General features: G+C 45.5%; 1 protein-coding gene across 33 annotated transcripts in view; it reads right to left on the bottom strand.

Moving 5' to 3' along the window:
* EPB41 (erythrocyte membrane protein band 4.1) overlaps positions 1-27,086 on the bottom strand; it is a 94,960-nt gene continuing 67,874 nt past the window's right edge. For 13 of the 33 annotated variants that reach the window (XM_053964386.1, XM_053964385.1, XM_053964383.1 and 10 more), the window contains 5 exons: positions 26,574-26,630; positions 26,421-26,465; positions 25,604-25,666; positions 22,489-22,668; positions 7,811-9,465 (listed from right to left, as the gene is read on the bottom strand). In XM_053964386.1, coding sequence (XP_053820361.1) covers positions 8,914-9,465; positions 22,489-22,668; positions 25,604-25,666; positions 26,421-26,465; positions 26,574-26,630 — 897 coding nt within the window. In that variant the 3' untranslated portion in view covers positions 7,811-8,913. The other 20 variants (XM_053964406.1, XM_053964405.1, XM_053964407.1 and 17 more) reach the window with 14 other exon arrangements.

Below are 27,086 nucleotides of genomic sequence, written 5' to 3' on the forward strand. Positions count from 1 at the left end.
TTTTGTTTGAAGATTTATTGAAAAATGCAATACAAGAAGCAATACTGAACACTTAGGTCTGCCTAAACACTATGGGAACTTTCCCTTTGATTCACTATGAAAATCCAAAATAACAGCTCCCATTACTAGTTGATCTAGAAAGTTTTGCCAACTTTAAAAGTTCCTATTTTTATAAAGAGTGTAAATGCCTAACCTAGACAATTCACAATTGCCTTAAAAAATTTACAAAGCTCCTTCATCTTCTCAACTAAATAATTTATTTTTTTGTTTTTACAAGTTTCATCTCTAAGGCTGGGATGCTACCACCTCTTAAGGTAATTGTACAATTAGGAAAATCAGCAAACCACAGTTTATTAAAACCAGAAATCAGTCAGTCCTTTGCTAACACATCTCTGTTGGTCAGGGATTGCTACTGGGCAACCGGACCTGCCATTCCAGTTTAATGGAGAAGAACAAGAGCTCCTTGCCTTCCTTTCTATAAAAACATTCATTCATATATAAATAGCTTCCATATAATGCATATTATACAATCAAGACAGTCTCTGGGTGAATTTGTGGAGTGGGAAGAGCTGGGAACATTCATATAAATAGACCTTACTTAGCTGGTTTGTCCCTAGAGCTGACACAGCACGCTCAGAGCCAAGGATTTTAAATCCCACCAGAGGTGGAAGGGGAGTGGGCAGCTCCACCACGGCCTTGGCTGAGGGTGAGAGAAGCTTCTTCTGCTTTTAACTTTTATCTTCTTCCCAGGCTCCTGTCCAGCTCCTGGGCTCGGGCACCATGTTGGCAGGAGTGGGGCTGGAAACCCCTGAGGTCAGACAGCAGGCAGTGGCAAAGGGCACATGAGGCCATGACTTGTTTGAATTACTCCAGGAGAAGCATGAACTCAGCGGGGGCAAGTGTGAAAATGGACAACCTGGAAACAGCCACCCAAAATCAAAGGAAAAAAATAAAAATAGGGTTGTTCTAGTCTACAGGCCCTTTAACAAGGGACATCTGCAGCGACAGTGACCATATCCTTTTGGAAAGGAACAACCTCTCCTGCCAGCAGGTTTCTCACCCCAGAAATCCCCTGCGGTGTTTTGTCCCACTCACCGTGCTCAGGGCATGGGATGCCCCAAGGGAACACCCAGGGACCACAGTCCACTAAATTCTCCTGACAGCCAAGTGCCTTTGAGTGCTGTGCAGAAACTTAATTTATCACACTGGCTCTGCCTGGTAAAGCCCAGAAATCCCCTCAGCCACTGCTTCATGTGCCCCTTCACTCCTCAGGTGTCTGTTGCAAGAGAGAAGGAAGGACAGAGTGGCAAAGAACTCAATTCCCAGAAAAAGGTCAGTGACAGAGAATGCTCAGCATGGTGAGTGTTTAAGGCAAGCATTACCCAACTAAGCTGAGGACAGCAGAGACACAGACCTCTTCCAGAGCCTGCGTGGCAGAATAAGGAAGGAATGGGCTTTTCAGACATGGATAGGAAGACTTCATCTCTGCACTGTAGCCCAGGACTCCCTAAATCCCCAGAGCACGATGCCCTGAGGGAGGCAGAACATCTCAGGCACCAGAGCAGCCCAGAGGCAGCTGCTGGCACGGGAAGGCTGGAGGCTGAGCAGGACCCAGGGCCAGCAAGGTTCAAACAGAGCCAAAATCCAGCAGCTCCAGCAGTGTCTCCAACCAATACTGGCAACTTAATTAAAATTGCACCTGAAGCTGAGAAGCTGCACCAGCCCCAGTGTAGTTCCAGGGCTGGTTGCAGCTAAACAGTGAAGTCATTGCAGCCTGAGCTAAATCCAGTGACTTCTGAAATACATGATTTAAATTTAAAACTGGAGAGCTTTTATCTTTATTGCCATTTTTTTCCCATCCTCACCTGAGGAGCAGAGCACTCCCTGCCCTCAGCTACCACTGTGACACACTGTATATATATATATATTTATACATGAAAAAAAAAAATCACAACCTCAAGTGGACTATAGTGTTCACAAGTGTCTGGGCAGACTCTTTACAGAGCTTGGTTGATTTTTTGCTTCTTGAATTTAAATGGTAGAAGGACAAACCAGGCAAGAACATTCCCATGAAGCTTAGAGAGCAGCAGTGGGAGCACATCCAGCCCCTGAAATCATGTTTTTCCATCACCCCCTCTGTGCTGGAGATGGCCCTGGGGGGTCTGTAAGCTCAGCCTCAAGATTTAGACGATCACCCTGATATTTCATTCCAGCAAGGGGGTCATGAAGCCAAATCCAGCCCCACAGGCCAGCGTGGAAGAGAGAATGTCAACACCTCCCATGTGGTTTGGTTCTATCACAACCAGCAACACCTGACACCTCCTAAAATTCCTTGTTCGGCCTCTCCAAATACAGCTTGCAGGCCTAGGAAGGATTGTCTAAAGGAGTTTAAATTAAATGATAGTAGGATACACACTATGGGAAATGAGTAACGTGTTCAGCTTTAAATAGCACTGTGAGGGGAGGAAAAAAACCCAACCCATGACTTACAAAAAAACCAAAAACCCCTCCCTAGTTTAAAAATCATGAACACATACAAGTAAAAAACTATGACATCGAAAAGCTCAGTTCCTGTGAATGCTGCACAAGCCTACCTTAATAGCATCCCGAGTCCAAACACCTTAAACACACACTTCTAAGGGCTTTTTAATTTAATGGCACCTAGAAAACACAAACGGGGGGGGGAGCACACGGCAGAGACACACGGGAAGAAGGCGAGATGCTATCACAGTCCTCTTAAAGCTCTAAAATTCACAGTATAAGATACTTGAAGCAACTTCCAGTATTCCTTAAATCTAGTCAACTATTCAGATGTGTGCATAGGCTACACCACAAAACCCTACTGTGATCACACGTCAGGGCTGGAACCCAGTCGGGAGGGAGCTCGGAGCAGCCCAGGGGTCGCAGCGGGGCTGGAGCTCTCCAGAGCTACAAAAATAAGCTAGAGGCAATGGGAAATGCTGCATGAAGTCTGACTCTTTAAACTGACTCTCCTGGAAGAAGGACCCATGGCTTTGTGAAGGCGCACACAGATCCCACACTGGGAATATGCATGGAACAGCTCCGTTATCCCTGACGAGGCAGAGGGAATACAAGTTAAAACAGGGAGCCCTGGAGCCCTGTGAGGTGGGATTCTGTGTCTGAAGAGGCTTTGTGTGAGAGGGAATGCAAAACTGAAAACCTGTAAAAAATATTAGAAATATTTTAGAAGTTAGAAATATGGCATATCTCTGTCGCAATAGATATAAAAAAAGAAACCAACAAAACAAAACAAAACCCTATATCCAATAGGATCTAGTGGACTCTGGAAAAATCCCAAGTAAAATGTCAAAGCGCAACTCTTAATAAATGATATTCATGTCTCTGAGTGTCAAGTCTGAAATCCGAGGTCTTTGTGCTCCAGGTAGTTTCTTGGTAGTTTTGCTGGGTTTCTTTTTCCTGGTGGTGTAGCGGGCAGGAACATTTCCTAGCAAGAGAGGAAGATGATAAGTTGCACCTACCAACAGCAGCATCCTGGAGGAGACAGGAATCTGCCTCCCTGAAGTGGATGGGAACTGAATTCAGGTGAGTTACCACCAGTAGCAGGTGGGAGGTGCCTAAAGGGGACCTAGGAGAGTGACTTTGCACAGGGGTCTGGAGCAACAGGACAAGAATGTCAGAGGGCAGGGCTGGATGGGATATTGGGAAGGAATTTTTCCCTGGGAGGGTGGTAAGACCCTGGCACAGGGTGCCCAGAGAAGCTGTGGCTGCCCCTGGATCCCTGGAAGTGTCCAAGGCCAGGCTGGACAGGGTTTGGAGCATCCTGGGATAGTAGAAGATGTCCCTGCCCATGTCAGGGGTGGGACTGGATGAACTTCATGGTCCCATCCAACCCAAACCATTCCAGGATTTTGTGATCAGTGGTATGGGGCAGAATGGCCTTTAAAGCACTGAGGCACAGCCAGAGCTCCAGGATTCCTTTAGCAGCTCCTTCCCAAACTTAAAAAAATGCAGGAAACAGGATTTCCAGGCAAGCTTGGGGTCCAGCTCGGGGGTTACTGGGCACTAATGTGGGCAGGGGTCTATGCAGCACCTACAGCTGCTCCATGTGCTCCCAGCACATCATGGATATTTAGGAAGGCAAAGTAGCTTCATGGCAGGAGCTGTGTAGCTTTTAAACCATTTGGGCTCATTTCCACAGGATTAGTCTGTCTGTGACTGCCTCATCAGCCTCCACGGATCTAAGAGGAACAGCCTGAGCAGGACTCGGCAGAGAACAATGATCATTTTACTTCACCTCTGACCCTATTTACCCAAATCTCCTGTGCACTGAGATCAGTCACCCCCTGCCCCCATCCGAGGTGGTCTCTTTACTCACACAGCCCAACTACTCCTCTGCAATCTCGGTCTCCTGGTGCACAACCACTTTGGTCACCGACATGTCTGGGTGCTGCTCCTTGGCAGCCTTGATCGCCTGTGCCAGGACCTGAGGGACAGCATGGGAGAGCACAGGTTAGAGCATGTCAGAGTGTCAGAGCATGGCATCCACCATCCCCAGGGGCACAAGAACCTTCTTCTAACTCCAGGGTGTAAAAAGGAAAAACAGATGCACTTGATAGAATTTCAGGAAAATTACAGTCACAAGTTGGGAGGGACCCACAGGGATCACCCAGTCCAGTCCAGGCCCTGCCCAGACCCCAAACAACCCCACCCTGGGCATCCCTGGCAGCGCTGTCCAAAGGCTCCTGGAGCTCTGGCAGCCTCGGGGCCGTGCCCATTCCCTGGGGAGCCTGGGCAGTGCCAGCACCCTCTGGGGGAAGAACCTTTCCCTGAGCTCCAGCCTAAACCTCCTCTACCATAGGGAGCAGAGATCAGAGCTGCCCCTCGGGAGGAGCTGCAGACCCCACTGAGCTTTGCCCTCAGTGTCCTCTGCTCCAGCTGAACACACAGAGTGCCCTCAGCCACCCCCTCTACGGCCCCTCCTGATCCTTCCCCATCTTCAGAGCTTCCTTTGGAATCTCTCTAATTGTTTTAGGTCTTAAATTGTGGTGGCCAACACTGCCCCAAGGACATCAGCCACGCACTTTGGTGACTTTTAGTGCTATTACATTATCTCTGAAAGGGAAAGCACTATTTGAAGAATACCCCCACTTCTCCACTGCCCCATGGCAGAAGATGGATGAGAGCAATTAAGCATAACCTGCTTATTCTTCCAGCAAGTGTGATAGGCACATCTCAGACATTTTCTGTTGGAGTTAATAAACTAGATCTTGTCATAAGAATATTTTCCACCCCCATGATACTTGTGACTAAATTTAAATTCAAAGTATAATTCCCTGATGACAAAATCATCACTTCCAACACATGCAAGAGGCCAATGAGGCTGAGTCATCAGAAAGGTTTCATATAAAGCCAAAGAGATGTAACGCAGGTGCTGAGTGCTCTGAAACTACTTCTGGCACTACAGTATAGCAATAGTGCTTCAAAGTTATGGGAAAAGGAATGCAGATCAGCCAGATGTCAAAGAAAACTTTTATTTCACATTTTTATGGATTTTTAAAAAAAGCCTACAACTGTCTGAAACAATTCTGCAATCAAAACTTTGCTGCTCATCATAGAATTCAGCTTTCCTGGCTCAGCTGCTTAATGTCAAAAAGGAATTTATTACTGATAGAATCATGGAATGGCTTGGTTGGAAATGGACCTAAATCCTCATCCCATTCCACCCCCTGCTATGGGCAGGGACACCTTCCACTAGACCAGGTTGCTTTAAGCCCTGTCCAACGTGGCCTTGAACATTTACAGGGATGAAGCAGCCACAATTTTTAAAAATATGAACTTTTATCTCTACCCCAGTAAAGTTTCCCTGGTTCATTTTTTGTTGACACTGTCTTTGGACGGGCAGCCTGACTGATTTTTGCCAGCTCTGGGAAACTCTTTTGGATCATTATCCATACTCCTACCTGGTCATGGTCTACATCTGCATCTCCTGTGATGACAATCCTCTTCTCAATCCGTGTCTCTGAGATGCCACCTTTCACAGTCTAGAACAGAAGGAAAAGCTGCTGTTAGTGTAAAAGTACAGAGGCGTTTGAGCTCACGGGGGCTGCCTGTCTAAAGATGGTATCCAAAAATAGCATCACCAAATAGTGCTGTTGTACCCAGCATTAGAGTCACAGGGGAAACTGCTGCTGCTCAAGGAAAAACTGTCAAAGAGTTATTTTTTATAGCTGAGCCAGGGAAGAGCTTCTCCTCACAGTACAGCTCTTCCTGCTGCCCCACAGGACAGTCAGAGTCTATGTCCAGACTGTGCTGCAATTAATGCACAATCCACAGATTTAACACAGGCGAAAATGAACCCTTTGTGCTTTGCTCCAGGTACTAATCATGTGTTTGAAAGGACCTTCCAAAAACTTTTTTTTTTCCTCTCTTTCATCCCTGCCCATCTCTCCATCAGGCTGTTGGTTGAATTGGTGTTTTGTGGTGCTCCCTGGTGTTACCTTGGTGATCTGGGTGGTGGTGGTGCTGCTGGTGGTTTCTGAAGTGATGGTCTGGGCAGTCAGCAGGATGCCAGGGTCTAAATCCCCGTTGCCACCATCTGTCTGTGGGACACAAGAACAGGCCATCAGTCCCTGAGCAGTGGGGACAGAAGCAAAGGCTCCACATGACCAGAGCCAGACAAAGGACAATCTGAGGACAGCAGCTCCATCGTGGACAAGACACAAGTCAACCTGTGCCTAAGTGCACAAGAGCTGGGCAGGTCTCTGAAAGCTCAAAGTCCCTATGCTTTAAGGCTGAAAAAGCACAGATCCTTCAGGGAGGACCTGTGACACCCCTCAGACCGGGGGCACTGGGATGTACCCAAATCTGAGCATGCTGCTGGCCCTGCAGTGCTGGTCATACAATCCATGCCTGAACCATGACAGGAGACCAACACAGACACCGATCCCAAATTCCACCTGCCTGCATCTGTGGAGATCAACAAAGCCAAGAGCACAATCTTATTCAGAAGGTAATTGTCACCCTTCCTCCTTCCTGACAACACCTTGTACATCCCTCACTTCATGCTCTGCAGAAGCAAAGAACGTCCACACATTTGCTGAAACAGGAATAACTTTTAGAGCTAGTTCTTGGATTTCAAGACTCAATCACTCAAGGTCTGCCAAAAATCCCAAACTAAGTCACCCTGGCCATGCTGTCCATGTCCCCACTGGACAGCGTCCTTGCTCAGCACTGGGACAATATCTGGAATTACCACAAGGTGGGACCATTTTCCACAGTCTGCAAGAGATCTTATGGCACATCACATCCTGTGCACACATGGCTGACAGATCCCAGCCCTGGAGATCACTTTTCCTTTCCATTTTCCAGTTAGAGCAAAACAGAAAAAAAGGCCAGCTCAGGTTAACTTTGTACAGAGAGAGCCACATCCTGACGCCACCACTAGCTGAAGATAAATTCTGTTTGCAAGCACATCTTGAAAAAATAATTACTCTTCAGGGATCGCAAAACCACTGCTCCTCTAAAAATATTTGATGCACCTGGAAATAGTGTCCACAGCATCAGTTAACGCCTGTGCTGCACCCAGACATGCAGAGACAGACAGATGCTGCTGTCTCATCCTGAGGATTCGGAAACAAAACGTTTACTTGGGTTTAATTAAGCCCCTAGGAAATTTATCAGAACACACCTTACCTGTGCAGCTTCATAGGTGATGGTCTTTGTCTCTGTGTGGACAATAGGGACTTCCTTTGTGGGAATTTCACTTTTGATGGCGCTGGACACATCAGAGATGGTGACCGTCTGTGTCTTCACTAGCGGGGGCTGTGAGACAGGGTTAAAAACATCTTGTAAACAGCCAGTTCCCATCTCCACATCCTGACTGGGCTGCTGGCAAGTGTTCTGACACTGATCTGATAAAAGTACTGTGGGAACCAAGGTCAGCCTGGAAATCTTTGGGTTTAAGTCTCTGGAACAACACACTGCTCTGAGGGCAGCAATGAGGCGTGAGGATTAGACAGGCAGCAAAATCCTCCAGCCCTTCCCCACACTGTGGACTCTGGTCAGCCCAAACCAGGCATTAAGGGTTTAACGGATGTGTCACAACACCACAGACGCTGTCTCCACTGATTCTTAACTTTCTAATTGCCAGAAGCTCATTGCCAGTTGCCAGGAGAAGATGACCCTCACCTGCTGATGCCAGCGTCAGGATTAACACCAACCCTGGGCACACAAAGACTTTATCACAGTTGAGCAGCTTTATCCTGACCTCAAGAGTAATACTGTGTTATGAAAAATCCTCATCAAATCTTTAACTTTTATTAAATCAATGTCAGATAAAACAGGAAGAAAAATAAGGGTGGAGAGAAATCAGTTGTTCCAACACCTGATGATTATCCAGAGGAAGACAGAGTGAGTTCAGAGCCAGTGCTTTCCCAGAGAGCTCAGTTTCTGCCACCATCCCCAACCCTGCCAGATGCCACTGCGATCATCAGGGAGAAACAGGCATCTATTGAACCAAAAGCAACATCAACACTGGAGCAGGCAAAAATCCCTCCCACAGTGGGGAGCACAAAGGGACACACTGGACAGCACCTCAAATTTGCTCTGCTGTGCTGAGAGTCAGCTGCCAGTCCAGCTGGAGCCAGCACTCCTTAAGGAGCTAAAATTACATTATTTTTGAGCCTAAATATTGCCTTTTCATGGGAATGACACAAGATGCTTCAATCCAAGAAGAGCAAAGGGCATTGCACTGTGGCAACTGTATTTCATGCAAAGATAAATTGAGAGGGACTCGTATTTAATGCAAAGACAAATTGACAGTGGCTCATATTTAATTCAAAGATAAATTGAGAGGGGCTTATTGCACTGACTGTGGGAGATTCACCAGCTCATTAGCTCCAAGCACGAGTTCAAGCCAAGCAAACCCAACTCCTATGCGTGTCTGGCGCCTGCTTGCTGCAGTGTTTGGGTTCCCACTCCAAAGGAAACCGGGGTGTGGGGTGCAGGAGCTGGGCTCACTACCTGGAAGCAGCGAATGAGCTCCAGCAGCCTGTTAGGAGCATCTGGGTTGGGACATTCGCCATGTGGCTTTCTAAATGCAAAGCTGTCTTCACCATCCTCTGCCACCTCCTCCTCTCCTCCCCAGGGCTGCAGGGGAAGTGTGGCAGGGCTGGGTGGGGGCTCCAGCTCAGAGAGCTCCGAGTCCTTCTCCACATCCACACAAACCCCCTTTCCACATGTCAGGTCCTCCTCGCTGGCGGATCGGCTGGGAACCGCCTCCTCCTGCTCCTTCTCCTCCTCCTCCTCGCTGCTTAGGGAGGAAGCACCAAAGTGCCAGCTGGCAGAAGGCTGTGAGGCGGGTGGCACTGGAGTCTCACTAAAAACTACTGACTGCCTTGAGCCCTCCCACGCAAAGCCAGTGTTAAAACTGCTCCACTCTGCCACTGCAGCCACATCCTCTTGGGAGAGAAAGTCACTCATTTTCTAAAAAGAAATGGATAGACAAAAAAGGCCAGAGAGAGAGAGAGAGAGAAAGAGAGCAGGGAGTTAAGGAGAGCAGGAGGTCAGATGGTATCAAGGCAAAACATCAGGTTCTTATCATATATCACATCTCCAGTAACACATGCAACAGTGGGGCTGGACACTGGAAAACCTCTGTGCTGTACCCAGTGCATTTACTGATACATTAATAATCCACTCTCCTAAATTCTAAGGAAGTAATACGAAAACAACTCTCTGCACCTAGAGGAAGAGCCACCACTAAGTGCTTTTTGCTCAGTTTGGAATAATTTCAGTGTATCAATCAGTGACTTGCGCACATACAAAACTTCCACGGGCAACAAAACCCACCAAAACCATCCCAATTCTGCTTTTAACTCCTTGAAACTGTTGCCTCACTTTCTAACAAGATTCCCTGGGCAACCAAAAAACTGTAATTTGTGTTTAAAATGTGAGGCCTGAAGCCTGTGAGTTATTTGGTATGATTAATTTTTTATACCCCAGAGGCTTTCACTTCAACTGACCTCCTCTCACGGCACAGCTCAATGGTAGGATAAAAGCAGGAGCCGCTTTATGTAGGAACAAATAGATGTTTTTTAAAGTATAATTTCAAGAAATTACTCTTCCCCCATTTCTCATGGTATTTTTCAGTTCTCTGCTTCTTTATGTTGCAGACAGGTTGGCTGTAAGCTTTCCATTTATTAGAATTTCCAGCCTCTTGTACTTGTCTTAGGTTGTTGGGATATTGCTTAGCAAAATGCATTTAATAGAAATGGAGGGAGAACAATCAGCACTGAGATGGGCAGGTCAGACTGTGTTCACAGGGAAAGGCTATTTCTGATCCAAACCCACTTCCACATGTTTCTCCAAACATGGAGAAACTTGGAGACCTCAAGGCAGCGTGCAGCTTCCTCCTGAGAGGCAGCTCCCATCTCTGCTCTGGGACAGGGACAGCAGCCAGGGCACGGCTGGAGCTGGGCCAGGGCAGCTCAGGCTGCAGCTCAGGGAAAGGTTCTTCCCCCAGAGGGTGCTGGCACTGCCCAGGGTGGGGTTGTTGGGGTGTCTAGGCAGGGCCAGGGGCTGGACTGGGTGATCCCTGCAGGTCCCTTCCCACTCAGGATATTCTATAATACCATATCCAGATCCCACCCTCATTTCCTAATGCAGCACTCTACATTGTAATAAAACAGAACATGAATGTGGTTGTCAGCTGTGTACAGCCATGTCTTGTTGGTTTAAAACTTGAATTTATATACTGCCAATATGCTGACCTTCCCTTAATTATAGATGCTAAACCTTGCAAATTATTCATGGGACCTTGAGAAGACACAACTCATCTTCTGGGGTTTAATGGAACATGCCTTAGGAGTGAGATTTCCTTATGTAAGAGTTGGAGCACTACTCAGCCAACAGAAGAGTCACAGAGAAAACAAAGAAGATTAAGCAGCTACACAAACACTGATGTATTTAAAAGGCAAAAATCTGTATATAGTCAAAACAACCTCCCAGTTCCCTTTCACAGACAGATAAAATAATTTGCATTTTGGAAGCATCTTGTATGACAGATGCAAAAAGGAAGGGAGAGCTGGAATGAAGCCTGTGCCACATGTATTCTCATCACCAGTAGAGCCAAGTGCAGCAGCAAACATGCAAGCTGGAAAGACAGAATAAAATCCTGATAAGATCAACTGATCAGAAACACTTTTTGCCTTGCCTTCCTATTCCACTTATTATTATTAAGAAGATAAAATAATGGGAAGGTATTTGTTTCTAAATAAAGTAATGTATGTAAAATTCCCCCATAGAAATTTCAGCATCAGTTACAAATTCTGATCTTATCAAGATTTGTTTTAAATTGCAAATGCCAAAGCATACCTATGTTTAGGGCTCAGATTTGCAGAGTTCAAAGCTCACCTTGAGACCCAGGCAACCTGAGAGGTGCCTGGACTGCCAACTACTCATTTCCAGGGACATAGCCCCAAACCAGTGAGGCCTAAATCAAGCACAAAGCAGTCAAACACACAGTAAATTAAATACAGGAGAGGATGCAATGCCCCAGAAGAAACAAACTGACCCAGACATGAATGCAACTAAAGCGTCACCCTTCAAAATACAAATCTTTGTGCCTCTGAAGATACAGCTGAAGCATTGCAATGAAGTGACACACAATAATTCAGACTGGGGATAAATTAATAACAGGCTTAATTTCATGTTTGACACCAGTGGCCAAGAGGATTTATTTTTCTCAAAAAGTGGTTTTGTACAAATTGGTTTGCTTGCATTTTTTCAAGACTCTGCTGTTTTGGATCAGGATCTATTTGTATGATTCAGCTGCCCTGTGTTGTCAGAGTGGATGTTTTTTTTCATGCTGCTGCCTCTCTCTGTTGAATATTCCATTATTCCCATCCCAAATCAGACTACTATCCTGCAGAAAACTTAAGGAGTGCTAAACTTATGTCAACTGCCAGTTACCATTAAATAAAAATTGCTAAAACCATGAAGCTGTAGTGCACAGTAACTGCCTACAACCACCACATGAAATGCTAGGAATCCCAGCTGGTTAATACTTCCCAGTCTTGTTCTTTTCCAGCATGGCAACGGAATTGTTGACGCTGTTATTAGGTTATCCCCAAACAAGGATCCACAGAAGCTCACAGGCTCAGAGTGACTGTCTAGGGATGCAAAAGGAGATTATGTTGCTTTGCAGCAAACCACACTCACCAGAGAGCGCTCCCAGATCAACTGATGCTCAATCTCACAGCTGGCAAAGCACTTGGGTAAAAAGTATTATAAAGCAGAAAACAAGAGATCCTTATTTTACAGTACCCGCCACTGCCTTACCAAACTGCTTTGCCTTAAGGTAAAAGTTAAAAATGTTCAGAAGCTGTTCAAAACACCCTGGCAATGAAATTTGTGTTTTTCAGTGGATTTTCTCACTGCCATTGATCTGATCACAACATCCTGACCAGCCTACTCAGATGATAGACAGATAAAAGAGATTTTGACCAGAAGTAAAAGTAATGCTAGAAAACACACAGTGTGCCCAAACCTTCAAAAGACTAAATTCTGTCATGAACAAGAATCCAATATATTACACAACACACAGCAATCACCTCCAATCACTACATCGATGTCTTGGCAACACGAAACAATCTCAAGATCAAGACTTAAATTATCAAAATGAGGTTGTTGGGCAATATGATTCCTCTGCCCACCCCCACTGGTCTCCTTTCCCATCTCTTTTGCGGGACAGGTACTCTCGCATGAAGGGCTCTTTATTCCAAAACCCCTCTGCAGAGAACAAAGTAGTGACATTGCAAGAGCTGCCTCAGTGCAGCAGCAGCAGGTGAAAAGAGGGGATAAAGTCAGTGTTTATAAATGTCATCAATTTTGTGCTGCTCATTCCACTTCCCTCACTCCATAAATGAAGTGTCTTAGGTTGCAAGATGTGGATGGGGATGTGTATTCTATTGCCATCTGTTAGAGGTGGGGCAGTTATCTTCTGTTCATTGGGCAGTTTTCTTTATCTCTTCATAGGACCAATCCTCTCTCCGGAGAAACATCTTCTGTCCATGGCCACTGAGTGTCCCTGCATGGCTGAGAAAATTCCAGCATCCCATGGGCAGAGGCTGCGCCCAGGGGGAGCAGCCAAGCATTCCTACCTGGATACAATCTGCCCTTGGAACAGCACAGCAGCCTTTGTCCACTGCATTCCCAGAGGAGCAGCTTTCTTCCCCACTGCATTCCCAGAGGGAGCCCAGGCCCATCTCCAGCAGCCCTGGAGCTCCAGAGGAAAACTCCAGCCTTGTGCAGGATCCTGCTCCAGCAGAAGCACAGCTGGCACTGCAGGAGGGCTGAGCCCCCATGGAATGGCACTGCTGCCAGCACCCTGCCCCACAGCCTGCCAGGGCCTGCTCTGACCCTGGCAGTGTTGTTTTGTATTACTGCATTTTTACCTTTATTTTTTAATATATATTTTTTCCTAATAAAGAACTGTTATTCCTACTCCCATATCTTTGCCTGAGAGCCCCTTAATTTCAAAATTGTAATAATTCGGAGGGAAGGGGTTTACATTTTTCATTTCAAGGGATGCTTCTGCCTTTCTTAACAGACACCTGTCTTTTCAAACCAAGACATGAAGTCACACAAAGCTCAGCCTTGGTGCCACACTCACCTCGGGAACTAGCATTATGAGCAGCCAGATCTGCCTTCCTGTAATCTCAAAAAACTTGGGACTTAAAATTGACTCTTGACACAACCTCAAAACAACCTGAGCTTCAACCAGAAAAAAACCACCAGAAGCTCATGTTGTATCACTGAGCTGAGGAGCAGTGGTTCATTAGGAATGTGGTTTCTTCACCTACAAAACCCAAAAGGAGCATTTTTGTCCCCATATTAACACACCAGAGGCTCTTGTAGCTGAGCTCTGCAGGACCTGGCTCACTTATGCTCTCAAAACAACTTTCTGCAATTGATTTTTCCTACCACACAGTCTCCAAAGTGAGGTGGGAGAAGGTGCTAGAGTGACATTAAGCACTTGGTAGAGGACTCCTGCAAACAAAGCCTGTCTTAAACCAAGCTGGATTTAATCCTCAATTGAATTATTCTGGTCAGTTTGATATCTTAGAGCTGCAACCTTGTATACTCCCTCTCCCCAGGAGCACCCAATCCACACCCAAGAGTGTCCAACAGACCCTACACTTCGAATGCCATCCAGCAATGACTCAAGAGTCTGATGGCTCCTGCTTTGAGAAAGGAATACTGAAGGTTAGTCCAAGAAGTCATTAACACAGATCATATATAGCTTTTTTTTGTTAATAAGCAGTGGAAAGAAAGATCTGATTTGCAATAACATTTATTAATGGATAAATGTACATATTTACAAAGAAAATCTGAGAAAAAATACAAAACCAAAAAAGTGTTCCAAAAGAGAGCATTTTAGGTAAAAAAGAAAGTGTTTCTAGTCCTCACAGGACTAGTCTAACAGGACTGTCTACCAATGCTAAAAGATCCCAAAGGGGCTCAAACCAAGGCCCATCCTTCCCTCCAGCCCCACAAACCACAAAAGATGCAGAGACACAAGAGGAATCACCTCTGTCAGGTTCTCCAGTGTCACCGATTAATAAGTACAGACCAAGGAGTTTCTGCATGAATCCATAACCCTTTCTCGGGCTGAATTTATCCAGAAAGCTTCCTCCCTCATCCTGTAGGTCAGAACAGGCACCATCAACTCATGACAAGGAAAAAAGAAAACCCAGTAAACCAGTGAAACAATTCGCAGAGTGACAAATTACTAACACTGATGTGAAGTGAAAGACTTTGCCCATAATCATTAGGATCTGGACTTGATGATCCTTGAGGGTCCCTTCCAACTCAGGGTATTTCATGATTCTATGATAACCTTCCCAGGGGCCGGTGGTACAGCCAAGCCTCATTCCTCCAAACACAAACTACTTCCCTTGGTGCTGAGGAAATCCACCTCTACTGATTATTTCAGGACAGGAGGGAGATATGGAATACCTACTCTTTAGAGTCATCACTAGTTACTGGACAAACACAAGAGAGGGCAGCCAGTCTTGGCTGAACACTGCCCTGACTGAGCTGCCCATAGAGAGTCCTCAGCTCACCTTCCATCACTGCTCGAGTGAGGCAGAAGGTGGGAAGAGATGCAGCCAACACCCTCATTTATCTGCTCCCTTTTAGCAGTCGAAAAAGAAAAAGGGATGTTGTTTTACAGCAATGAAGACCTCAAGTATCATCACACACAGAGCCCCACACCCAGCACAGCCTCGGAACTGAATCAGAGTTCCAAGCTATTGCCTCTGGCACATCTGCTGCTTCAAAATACGGGCTTCCACTTTTTCCTAAAGCAAGAAAGCACAAGAAACTCCTGTGTGTTTTAGGTGGTGTCCAAAAGAGCTGGAATCTGGGTAAGGAGATTCAGGAAGTGAGTGTGGAGCCAACCCTCGATATCGTGACAGGAAGCACTGAACCCTCTACAGCTCCCAGCGGGATCCTACACACAGCATCAAAGTGACCACACCACAAAGCACTGGGCAAAACTGCAGGCAGACTCATCCTGCCTATGTCACCAGCGTGCCAGTCACCAGAATGCCCTTTTCTGCAGCAGGAAAACCAGGATTTCTCATGCCAACCTGGATGAGGTTACATGCTGCAGACATTTCCAGCTTCTCTGCAGGAGGGATAACTCAGCTTTCCATCGCTCATAGCCTGGCACTGCACCAGCCAGGCTGAACAAGGTGTGTGAATCTCTGTGTCAATGGGTGCCAGTGTCAGGGCAGGCAGAGAGGAGCTGCTGGTGTTCCCAGCAAGTTCATTCCTGAGGAAAATAGGAGTGAAGTTCATGTATTGGTTCCTTTATAGATCCCCTGAGATCTCAGCCTTTTAACAGCAGTAGAGCCAATCAGCTCTCCCTGTGCACAGGGATGACAGCAGGACTCACAAAATCCTCCTCTTGGTGCGGCATCCTGTGCTGACATCACAGGAAAAAGGGGAAACCAGAGCACCAAGGTGTAAAAGATATGGAATGTGCACAAACGGGATACAGAATGTGCAGGAATCCTTACGTGGATTGCCATGGACTGTCACTCCCTTTGCATCACAAGCAAACAGGGAAAAAAGCAGAGGAGTTACTAGGAAAGGGGCTCTAGCCCAGCGGGCACATCCCTGGGACTTTGGGCAGATGAGGCTTCTGTTCCTGCTAAATTACAGGTTTTCTCTGTCAGGAGGGATCATATCTACCTGGAGGAATATGGATAACTGGCACCTAAACTGCCAGAGACACAGAAAGCATTTGTTCAATTTCTTTATACTCTGCAGTGATAACTGGTATATAAATCCCAAAAATGTTCCTGAGCGTTCTCAGAGTGTAAAGTTTCCAAGGTTTTTTGCTGATGACAACCAGCCTTATCTCAAGATTAAAAAAGAGAGAAAGAGACCACTTGAATTAAAGAGTTACAGAATTGAGGAGAGGTGACAGAGCCCATCTCTTATCCCGCTGGGATGAGACACCCCGAGCACTCCGGCCTAAGGTTGCTCTGGTCAAAAAGTTTTAGAATTCAGGTCCTTTGAAAATGGATGACAGAGCTATAGAAACCATGGCTTTGCCAAAGCCACCAGTGTGGCTTCCAGGCTCTTGTCACTGGATCAGAAATGCAGTAAACTCAGCAGTGCTCACTGCAGCATCCCAAGCAGTGATCCTGAGCAGTGGCTTTGGAAAGGAAGCACCTGTGTGTTCAAATTCCACGAAATATGAACAGAAAATGGACAGAGAGATCCAAACAACTCCTGTTTCTTCCCTCTTCACGCCAGGTTGGGGAGAACAAACAATCCCTGTTCTTCATCACAACTGTTACTATTTTGGAAAGGAGATGCAGGCAGGGAATGCCAGCCACAAGTATCCCCTGACTTCTTCCACCCTGCATTTTCTGCACAGAATATGGCATCCCAGCATCCTCCCTCACCTCTCCTCTCCAGGGCCCACCTCCATCTTCCTAAACTCCACGCCAGATGTGCTGGAGTCCAAGTGCATTCCAAGGGATGCTCCACTGCCAACACCCTCCTTCAAACCAGACTACACCTGGACAACAACCCTCAGACTTCTACACTTCCGAGTGCCAAAGGAGGAAGACTGTGTATTAAAGGCAGTGTATTAAAAAGGGAAGAATATTTTTCAATGAAAAATCAGCATCCTCACAAAACAAAGTCCTAAAGGCACAAACTGGTGAACTAATCGGAGCAGGTTACAAGAGGAATTGGAAAGATTCCTGTGGGATTAAAACAAAGGGTTTCACTAGCAATCTAAGTTTCTGAGACAGCATTTAGAACCTCAACCTGTACCTCAAGAGCGAGAGGTGGCTCGAGTGGCCCATGATAACCCATGGACCCTCAGACCAGACAGCATATGACATGTTTGCCTTATTCCTTCAAGTTTATCTGCTAGCTTCCTAAATAATACTGTTCACACAGATACAGATCTAGAAAGGCTTATAAATACTGGTATTTATATATATTCACACATTTTAGTCCATGTAATAAAGGTCTGCTCCTTTCTCTTCCATGCTGCTGGAGCAGCTGCCACCACTGGTGACACTGGGGGGTGTTCTCAGAGTGACTGTGTCCAGCCCAGTCCTCCAGTGGACACAGGAGAACATGGATTAGTGCTGAAAGGAGAAATGGGGGGCTCAGCTCAGCCCCATCATTACTATTTACAGAAAAGAAACCCCTTAGACACAAAGTCTCACATTCCCTCCGTTCACAAACCAGCTCTGCTCAGTCCAGCTGGGCTGGAGCCTGCACAGCTCAGCCAGGATAACTTGGATAAATGGGAGCATCATCCAGACACTTACATTGTAGGCAGTGAAAAACAACTGGCATGCAACAGTTTGGTTAAAGAAGTCAAAAACGATTGAAGGCTTTAACATTAGAATTGTGTCCTGATGTGGCTAAGCCAACATGCCAACAGAGGGAATGCTCAAACAACAGGTAACTCCATCTCTGTGACCAAAGCAAACATGCCTCAGTTAGTTTCACACAAATTAAATAAAATACATCCCAAGTGCACCAAGACCTTCAGATTTTAAAAAAAAATATTAATCTATGTTTACAATAAATATTTCCTTGGAATGGGTTTTCTCCTGTAACACTATGTATTTTCTTGGATGTGAGAACAGGGGTGGAGAGGGAAGCTGGGATACTTTGTCACAGGCTTCCCCCACTAGAAAATGAAAAGCAGACCCTGTCCCTAAGTTATTGCCAAGAGGAGCAGTGAGCACTTTTTATTTAAATGCCAATCTGAGTTTCTTAGAAATTTCGTGTTTATGGATTAGATTCCAATGTTCTTCCTAGAGAGTCAACCTCTTGTTGTCCACAGAGGCTGTGGATTCCCATGCCTGGAATTGTTCAAGGCCAGGTTGAATGGGACTTGGAACAACCTGGTCCAGGGGAAGGTTCCCTGCCCATAGCAGAGGGGGAACAAGATGATCTTTATGGGCCCTTCCAACCCCAAACCATTCCAGGATTCTGTGATTCAGCAGATTCCTGTAAAGCACGTTTGAGATCAGTGTCAAATGTTCTTCAGGTTGTGAATATCTTACATTTAAAACAACAAGCTTAAAAGCAATTCTCCAGCAATTCCTTATGGGAAGTCTTCAGGGGCTTGGGAAACCACTCTCTTCTCAGGATTTCCTCTCCTCATCTGCCCTCCCACAGCAGCTGGGAACACAATTCAAGGAATTTGCTTTTGCACCATAGGAAACTTCAGAATGGACCTGGCAATCCACAACCACTCCTGCCAGGTCCCATCACAGCCACACAAGGACATACAGCAGGATTAACACGACAGTCACAGGGTGTCCCCCGCAGGGACAGCGAACTACAGAGATCAAAGACCAGGACAAGAAGATGCAGCAGAGACTACAGCCCAGAAATTCAGGAGCTTTGGTCTTGAGGTTTCAACATGACCCTGTTGCCACTCAGAGAAAGAGCAGCCACCAAACAGTCAGTGCTATGACCAGGAGAAAGGACATCATAAAGGGAATACGAGGAGAAGGAAAAATGCTAGAGTACAGCTGACACTTTTTGAGTGATTTCTGCTCTTCAGGGATTGTAATAGAAACCTTTGGAAGAGTTGCTTCACTTGCTGGCCGGGGAAAGGCTGTCTCAGTAGGTATCTCCTGCTCTTTTAGTTTGTCTTCATTCTGTACTAACAGAGGCCGTTCCTGTGTCTGCTTTCGTGGTAGAAGATCAAGAAAGACAGAGAGAGATGAACAAAAATGACAGATGGAAAGTGCCCAAAATGACACTTGGAGATGTGCAAAGCATTATGGCAGCTCTTCTCAACATAAAATAAACTGCCCTGGGGAGCAGAGCTGCTGGTGGCCTGGGTCACACCAGCCCTGGAGCTACAGAACCATGTTCTCTCTGCAGAGCTCATCAACATCTGCATCAGGATCATGGGTGTTTGGTGACTGTCCTCCCAGAAAAGTGGATGCCCAAAATCCTCCAGAGTGTTTTGGAATTTGAATGGTGAGAAAAATGTTTGAAGCATTGAAAACAGGAATGGTGCAGTACAAAATGTAGTCTCTGACACCTTCCTAATCTACAGTGCCCTTAAAACCCAGCGTTTGGAAAACCCCATGGAACAGCCAGACTGCAGAGCAGATACAAAACACTTTTCCAAAGTTCTGATCAGAGTATCAAAATTTCAAAATTTCAATTGGTTTGAAAATTCTATTGAACAAGTGAAAAACTGTAAATCTTAGAAATCCCACGCATGGAACGGGCAGGGTGGCAGTAGGAGCAGCGCAAACTCCTGGAATTTTGCTCCGTGTTTTAGCATTTTTGTTTCTGGAGTCTAAAGAATGATAAAAACCCAGAATGAGTAAATCAGCACACAGGACCATGCAAGGGCTTCAGCACTTCTGCTGAAGAAAGGAAAGATTGTGGGAATGTTGCTGTTCAGTAACTCTACATCCCTTTAGTTTGCCAGCCCTGGTCAAACCCAAGTGTACTTAGGAGAGGAAAAACTTGGCTCTAAGCTCCCTCAGCTGAGCCAACCTCCGCTGGTCAGTGCGGTATTTTGGGACTGGTTCTTTGCACACCCCTAAGTGGTGAGAATTTGGGAGAAAGTAGCTGGGAGACTGGGCAGCGAAAAAAAATATAAAATGCAAGAGTAACATGATCATTAAAACAACAACAACAAAAAAAAAAAAAAAAAGAGAAGGAAAGAAAGACAACATAAAAAGAACAGGGAACAGTTAAATTTTCAGAATTGCTTTTGTCTCCGAATACACGGTTATATTGGTCATGCAGCTTTTTCAAACCAGCCATGCACCAAAATAAGCAAAAACTGAAAGCTGCAAAAGCTGCAGCAGTGCCAAAGTCCTCTGGGTGTGAGTTATGAAACTACTTCATGTAGCAAAAAAAAAAAAAAAAAAAACATTATCCAGCAGCTGCTGTTGAACTTTTGCTCAGTGCCATTGCAATAGCAAGTCTGGTTCAGAAGCACAGATCAGAGCAGCAGCTTTGCCTCAAGCCCACCAACCTGTCTCTCAGAAGATGGGACAGTGACTTTCTTGACCTGGACACACAAAGCGTGTTACGGTTCAGTTGTCTCGTAATAAAACATAGAGGAATAGCAGAGAAGTGGCCCCTGGCAAAAAACCCTTTGGCCACTAAGGCAGGGTGAAGGTACCATCATGAACAGGAGCGATGGCTTTGCACCATGATTTACAATCCTTAATTACCATCTGATTTATGACCCTTCAGTACATGCAGGTGAGGGAAAACTTTCTCCCCAGTCAGTGCCTGGACAAGATGCATTTCTGGAAGTTCAAAGCAGGATGTAGCAACCTCAGAGTGAGATCATTTCAAAGAGGACCAGATTAAGAAGAAACTTCCAGAAATGCAAATCTAGGGCTGACACCAATTCTGCAGTGCTGCAGATCCACTGCAGCCTTAGGTGGGACAAGCCCACACCATCCAGTTATGGTGACCAGCAGCCCTCCAAGGTCTCAGTGTGGTCACCTTGCAAGAAATTCTTCTTAAACACCAAGAATAACATTCTTGAACTGCAGTTGTAGAGCTTGAGAGCCTCTGCTCTGTCCCACCCACTGGGCACTGTGAGCAGAGCTCTGCTGCCCACACTCCTGAGGAATCTAGGCTGAGGCTCAGCCACAGAGGGTGAAGTCTGTCCATGTGTTCAACAGGGTAATCCCAATGATAGGCTGCCCGCAAAAGCAGTGGCTGCCCCTGGATCCCTGGAAGGTCAGGCTGGATGGGGCTTGGAGGAACCCAGGACAGGGGAAGGTGCCCCAGCCCATGGCAGGGGCGGGACTGGAAGGGCTTTAAGTTCCCTTCCAGTCTAAACCATCCTGAGATTCTGTAACAACCAACCCTGATTTAGTTCATTTTGGAGATTTCGTTTTTCCAGTAGGCAAAAAAAGCCCTTTAGCTGTCCTGGCTTTACTCCAAGCTTTGAGGAGCCTGTAGTCAACTTGGTGTTAAACCCCTTGTACATGTTACAATTACCCTCCATCCACTGAAAGATTATTTCCTGATTAATAAGTATCTGCCTTGTTTGAACATAAAATACTAGTTCATCTGCAGGGCTGTGGGAAGGAAGGGGAAAACTGGCCTTTCTACCAAGAGAGTCTTCAATTGCCACTACTTGCAGTCAGGATGCAATTTTTCTGTTGCAATAAAAAATTGCATTTACCACTTAAAAGACTGATTATCACAGGCACTAACTACAGTTTTACTCACAGACTCCAAATCTGAGCCAGTTAGCACCAGCATTACACAGAGGTGTCTGCTAGCCAAGAAGAAACCAGTTGGTGAATGTTTTTTCCTTGAAAAATTACCTTTTTAAGCAAATTAGCAGAGAAACTGTGAGTGTATGTGGTTACTAACACACAGTTCCTGGAAGGAGGGAGAGTCTCATCATGTTTGAACAGCCCTGCTGTGGCCACCCAAGTAGTCTTCTCAAAGCCTCCACAGTAGATCAGCACCTGGCATTCCTAATGCAAGTCTAAACCCAATAACATACCAGATTAACTGGAGAACAAAGTGATTTTGGAAAAATCATCCCATCCCAGTCCTTCTCCACTGGGTTATCTGTAATGTTATTTCTGAAGTAATAATTTCAGTATTTGGATATTGGGTTTGTCAGGGTTTTTTCTACATTTTGGGGAGATCCAGGAATGAGCCATTCCCCAGACCTGCCATGGGAAGTGCTCTCTAGCATCCGACACTGACAGCAACGCTAGGAAAAGTAGTATCAGTAGCAGTTAAGGAATTCTTACATCCTTCTTACCAAAAAATCACATTTTTATGATACTATGACTAAAGCTTCGATTCTCTCAGAGAACATTCTACATGTCACAAGTCAATACTAACTGTTAAAACTGAAAATAAGCAGAAGCTAAGGGGAGCTGAACCCCACACTGCAAGGCTGCCCCTTGCAACAGCCCGTGCCGAGGTACTCACTCCATCCGCTCCCGTGGGAATCTGCCCGTTGACGTTGAGGCTGCGGAAAGGGGAGTGGGTGGACAAACGTTTGTCCCACTCACTCGGCCGAGGCTCTGGGACGGATTCCATGAAGTTTTTCTTCAACTCACTGATGTTGGCATGGTGCTTCTTTATTTCTTCCTGGGTCTTATCTAGGTCCTATCAGCAAAAGGACAGGATAAGTGAAGGGACACGGAGAGACTCGGGACTGCCTAAGCTGTGTTTAGCAAAGCTGCACTTAGCAGAGCTACTGACAACTTCCCAACCTGTGCTCACACTGCAAACACACAAAGGGAGCATCCTCTCTCCTCCTCTTTGATTAATTGAGATAAACTACAACCCCAGAACAGGGTCTCCTCCAGCAGCAGGACATGCCATTGATTCATCTCAAGCCACACCAAACCAGATGACAGCTGAGCTGGAATAGAATGGATTTTCCCCCAACAGGATTTTTTATATTTGCCAGACTACGTTTCTTTGGCTTATTATATTTAACATCTTTAAATTTTGTGGGTTTGCTTTCTTTACCCTCTGCTAGCCTGAGTATTTCCAGGTATTAATACAATTGATGATAAAGAAAATGTTTTCTCAATTTTATTTACTTGCTTCATACCTTTTTTTGTTTCTCTTTTTTCCTAGCAGAAATTATCTTTGCTTCCAGAATATCCTCATTACCATTTTTTTCCCTCCCTCTCATCTCATCCCTCCAGGAGCTATCATAGGCAGTTTTAGACTTCAGAAACAAAGATGAGATTTTTTTTTTTGGAAGAAAATCAAACTGAAAATTTACTTTATGCTGGATCAATCAAGAAACTCCTGCTAAAATTTTTCATCTGGAAAAAGTCAGATTTTTACTGTGTGATGCCAGTTTACAGCATAAACACACATACTTCAAGGCATGTCAACCTGTTAAAAATAGTTCTTCCTTGTAAGCAAACCAGAGGCTGTAGAAAAGAAAGCTTTTTCAGAATGCAAACAACTTTTCAGGACAAGGCCAAAAAGCAGCAAGAAAGGGGAAAATCAAGGTCAGTAAAAGCATCACCAGGAAATTTCACTCTTTTTGTGCTTTTAGGTGTTACTCAGCCCATCAATTTTAGATGGGACAGCAAATGCATCCCTAAAGGAGGGCCCTCCCAAAAATCTCCATTCCTGCAGCTCACTGAGGACACACTGCCCTCCCTCCAGAGGGCTAAACCCTAAATGCCTCTTTAACAATATTTACTTTTTTTGGCACAGTTCTGGGGGGAAAAATAACAATTTTTGGCTTCTATCCTAGATGAAAGTATAAGGCAAGTGCCTGTTAGGTAGGAAAAAAAAGTAGAAATGAGTCTGCTGTGGACTCTGGGGTAAATCCCTGCCTGATCCAAGAAACTTATAGCTGCTCCTGGCTTAGAGAAGAGAGAAGGACCACCTTGGCTTTCCAGCACTGCCCAGAAGCAGGGCCTGGGAGGGTTGGCAGAGGAGCCAAAGCCACGAGGAGCTACATGGAGCCAGGGAAACACCTTGAGGAACCAGCTTGCTCAGTGTCACCCTTTTCCTCCTGTTTTGCCCTTTCTGCAGGAAGCCAGTGCACGTGGAGTGTTAAAAGGCTTTCAGCAAAATCACTAGGCAGTTTCAGGAGTGTGAGGTCTGCCAGGAAAATACCTGATCTGCCAAGTGCATGGATTAAAAAAATAAAGGGAATAAAGGGGGTGAGCTGCTGGGTCAGCCCTATTGTAGGGGAAGGCTGGAGTACCTGCAACAGAACTGTGGGAAGAGGAGTGGAAAGGGAAAGGGCTTGGAGGCAAGTATTGCACTGATGAGAAAAAAAAAGGTTAGAAGCAATGACAAAGCTCTGTTTGGGGTTGGGGAATTGGAGCTCTTTAAATTGGGTGAAAAAGCAACAGGCAAGGTCTTCAGAGTGCTCCGACGTGGCCAAACTCTGCTTGTCATGTGCAGTCCCTTCACTTGAGACTCAAAGCTCTATGTTGTAGTAAAAAAAAAAAAAAAAACAAAAAAAACACCACCAAAAAACAACAAACCCCAAGAAACCCACACAGAAGCTGCAAAACTTTGAACATTCTGATGAGAAGGCAGTTAGTACACTCCATTTTCAAGGGATACCACTAGGGGAAACCCTACGAGCTGCTGGTGCTGCAAGTCTGAGTAGGAACACGTAACACAGGACCAGAGTATCAGAAGCCACAAAACATCTCCCATAACAGAGTGTATTAAAGAAAATAAAATATATGATTGGCATGGTCTGTTCTGAGACTGAGTTTAGGTGAAAACAAGTGGAAAGGGCTCCCAAATCCAAAGAGAGGAGCTGTAATGTGGAAGGATAAGCCACCTGTGACCACTGAGCCTCTCTATCAGTTCCAGAGGGACATGGCACTGAGGCAGGATGGGGCCCAGGGGTGGTGAGGTGCTGCAAGGCCAAAAAGGGCTGGGAAGAGGATGGAAAAGCTGCAACCACCACTGCATCATTCAAAATGATCATTCCTGCCTGAAGCAACATGGACATTGTGATGGCCTGGACACCACAGAGGTGACAATTTCACATAATCCTGGAATGGTTTGGATTGGAAGGGAACTTGAAGTCTCCATTCTCCCCCTGCCCTGGAGAGGGACACCTTCCACTATCCCAGGATGCTCCAAACCCCATCCAACCTGGCCTTGGGACACTTCCAGGGATCCAGGGGCAGCCACAGCTGCTCTGGGCAATCTGCCCCAACTTCACCAGCAGCTTATCCTGAATTTTATATTCTTACAGACTGGCTTTTACCCCAGAAAAAGAATTTGTTTCAAGCTGTGAAAAAGCCCAGCACTACAATCCATGACCCTCTGAGCAGCCAGCAGTCCCAGAGCAGATCCGAGCACTGCCAATCATGTATTTTGGGGAGGTATGAGAGAATGAAAGTCAGAAGAGGAAGAAGGCCTGCACATCATCATGTTTACTGTCACCATGCAGAAGCATAATTAAAATATCAAATCAAATGGTCTTTCATGCAAGAGCATGCAAAAACAAGGGCAGCAGCAGAAGAGGAAGAAGTTCAGCGCAGATACAGAAGTTTTAGCAAATGCAACTCAAAAAAAGCTTCAAGTTCATACAAACCTCCAACATTAAATTGCTATGCCTGATATAAATGTTTTCACCATCTAGCCTCTTTGATCTCTTCTGTGAAAATGAAAGAAAAGGGGAAAACAAAACAAAACAAAAAAAAGCACAAAAAATTAAAACGTTGGTCTTGTGGGATTGATAAATCGGCAAATTAAAAAGTTAACTCAGCGTTGGGAGTGCAGCACTGTGGCAGCATGAGGTGGGAATTCCCGCTGGGAATGGGGGTCTGGCTCATGGCAGATGGGAGATGCAATGAGTCCTTTAAAGAGACAGCTCCCGGGGGGCCTTGGTTCTGGCCACAAAGAGACAATTCCTGGTTTTCTGTGGAAGCACAGTCACCACACCACATTCCTGAGAGATGCAGGCCCACCCCTGAGTTCGAGGCTGCACTGCCTGGGGGGACTTTTACAAGGTCCCAACGTGCACAGCAACTGCACCTGAGCCACTTTCCCATCTTGGATGTTTCCCTATTACTTAATCAATACCAAAGAAGCTTTCTCCTGATTTTTGTTTTGCATTTCTGACAATGCAGGCTACATTTAGTTTCTAGCTAAATTTGTTACAGAGAAGAAATTTCATAAATCAAAACACATGTGTTCCTTTTGAACATTCAACATGCATAATTTCAGCAATGAGGTTGTCTATGGGACAAAAGGCTATTAATTTTCAAATCAAGTATTTGATAGTTTAAAAGAAAACCAACACCCCAACCCAAAACCCATACAGAAATTGGAGCACTGTCTTTTTAAACAGGTTACAGATGCATGAATGATATGGCAAATTTGGCTGGTGAAAGGGTAAAATGGCTAACCTTCCTCATTCTTATCAGCTCTTCCTCTTTTTCTGCAGGCTGCTGCTGTTGGGCAGTGATAAAAAAAAAAAAAGAGTTGTTGGTTCATTTAACTACGTTGAACCTTGGAAAAAAAAAAGTGTGAGCAACCTAAACTGAATTATTAGCACAAACCTGGGGATGGGCACCATTCGTGGTGGGGACTGTGACCTCAATGTGTGTTTTCCTCACCTACATTTAAGAAATAAATTGGCAAAAACATTTCTTGTTAGTAGATTTGTTTTAAGAAACCATTTAGTTTCTGAACACAGCTGCATAAAGTTGGTTTTGAAGTGCTGGGGGAACATGCAAAAACCAACATGCAGCCCTGGGCAGGGGTTAATGACATGGCAGCTCCCCAGCACTTTGTTAGTCAATAGCATGTTAAATAATTCCTCCAGCTTGAGAATTATTTGTATTTGAAACCAGTGCTCTCCAGTGCTTCTGAAGAAGGGCATCCCACTTGCATTAGCTTGGTTAGGCAATGTTTTCAAATGGCATTTGCAGCTGGATCTCCCAGTGAAAATCCAAACAAAGCAACATGCTCAAATTAACACAGATCTTCTCAAAACCAGAAATTATTGGTTGCATCACAGGTATTATGCTGGAGGAGGCAGTAAGAAGAGGCATAGCTACAAAACCAAGCCT

Source organism: Vidua chalybeata, chromosome 25 (assembly GCF_026979565.1).
Source record: "Vidua chalybeata isolate OUT-0048 chromosome 25, bVidCha1 merged haplotype, whole genome shotgun sequence".
In the NCBI taxonomy this organism is placed as follows: domain Eukaryota; kingdom Metazoa; phylum Chordata; class Aves; order Passeriformes; family Viduidae; genus Vidua; species Vidua chalybeata.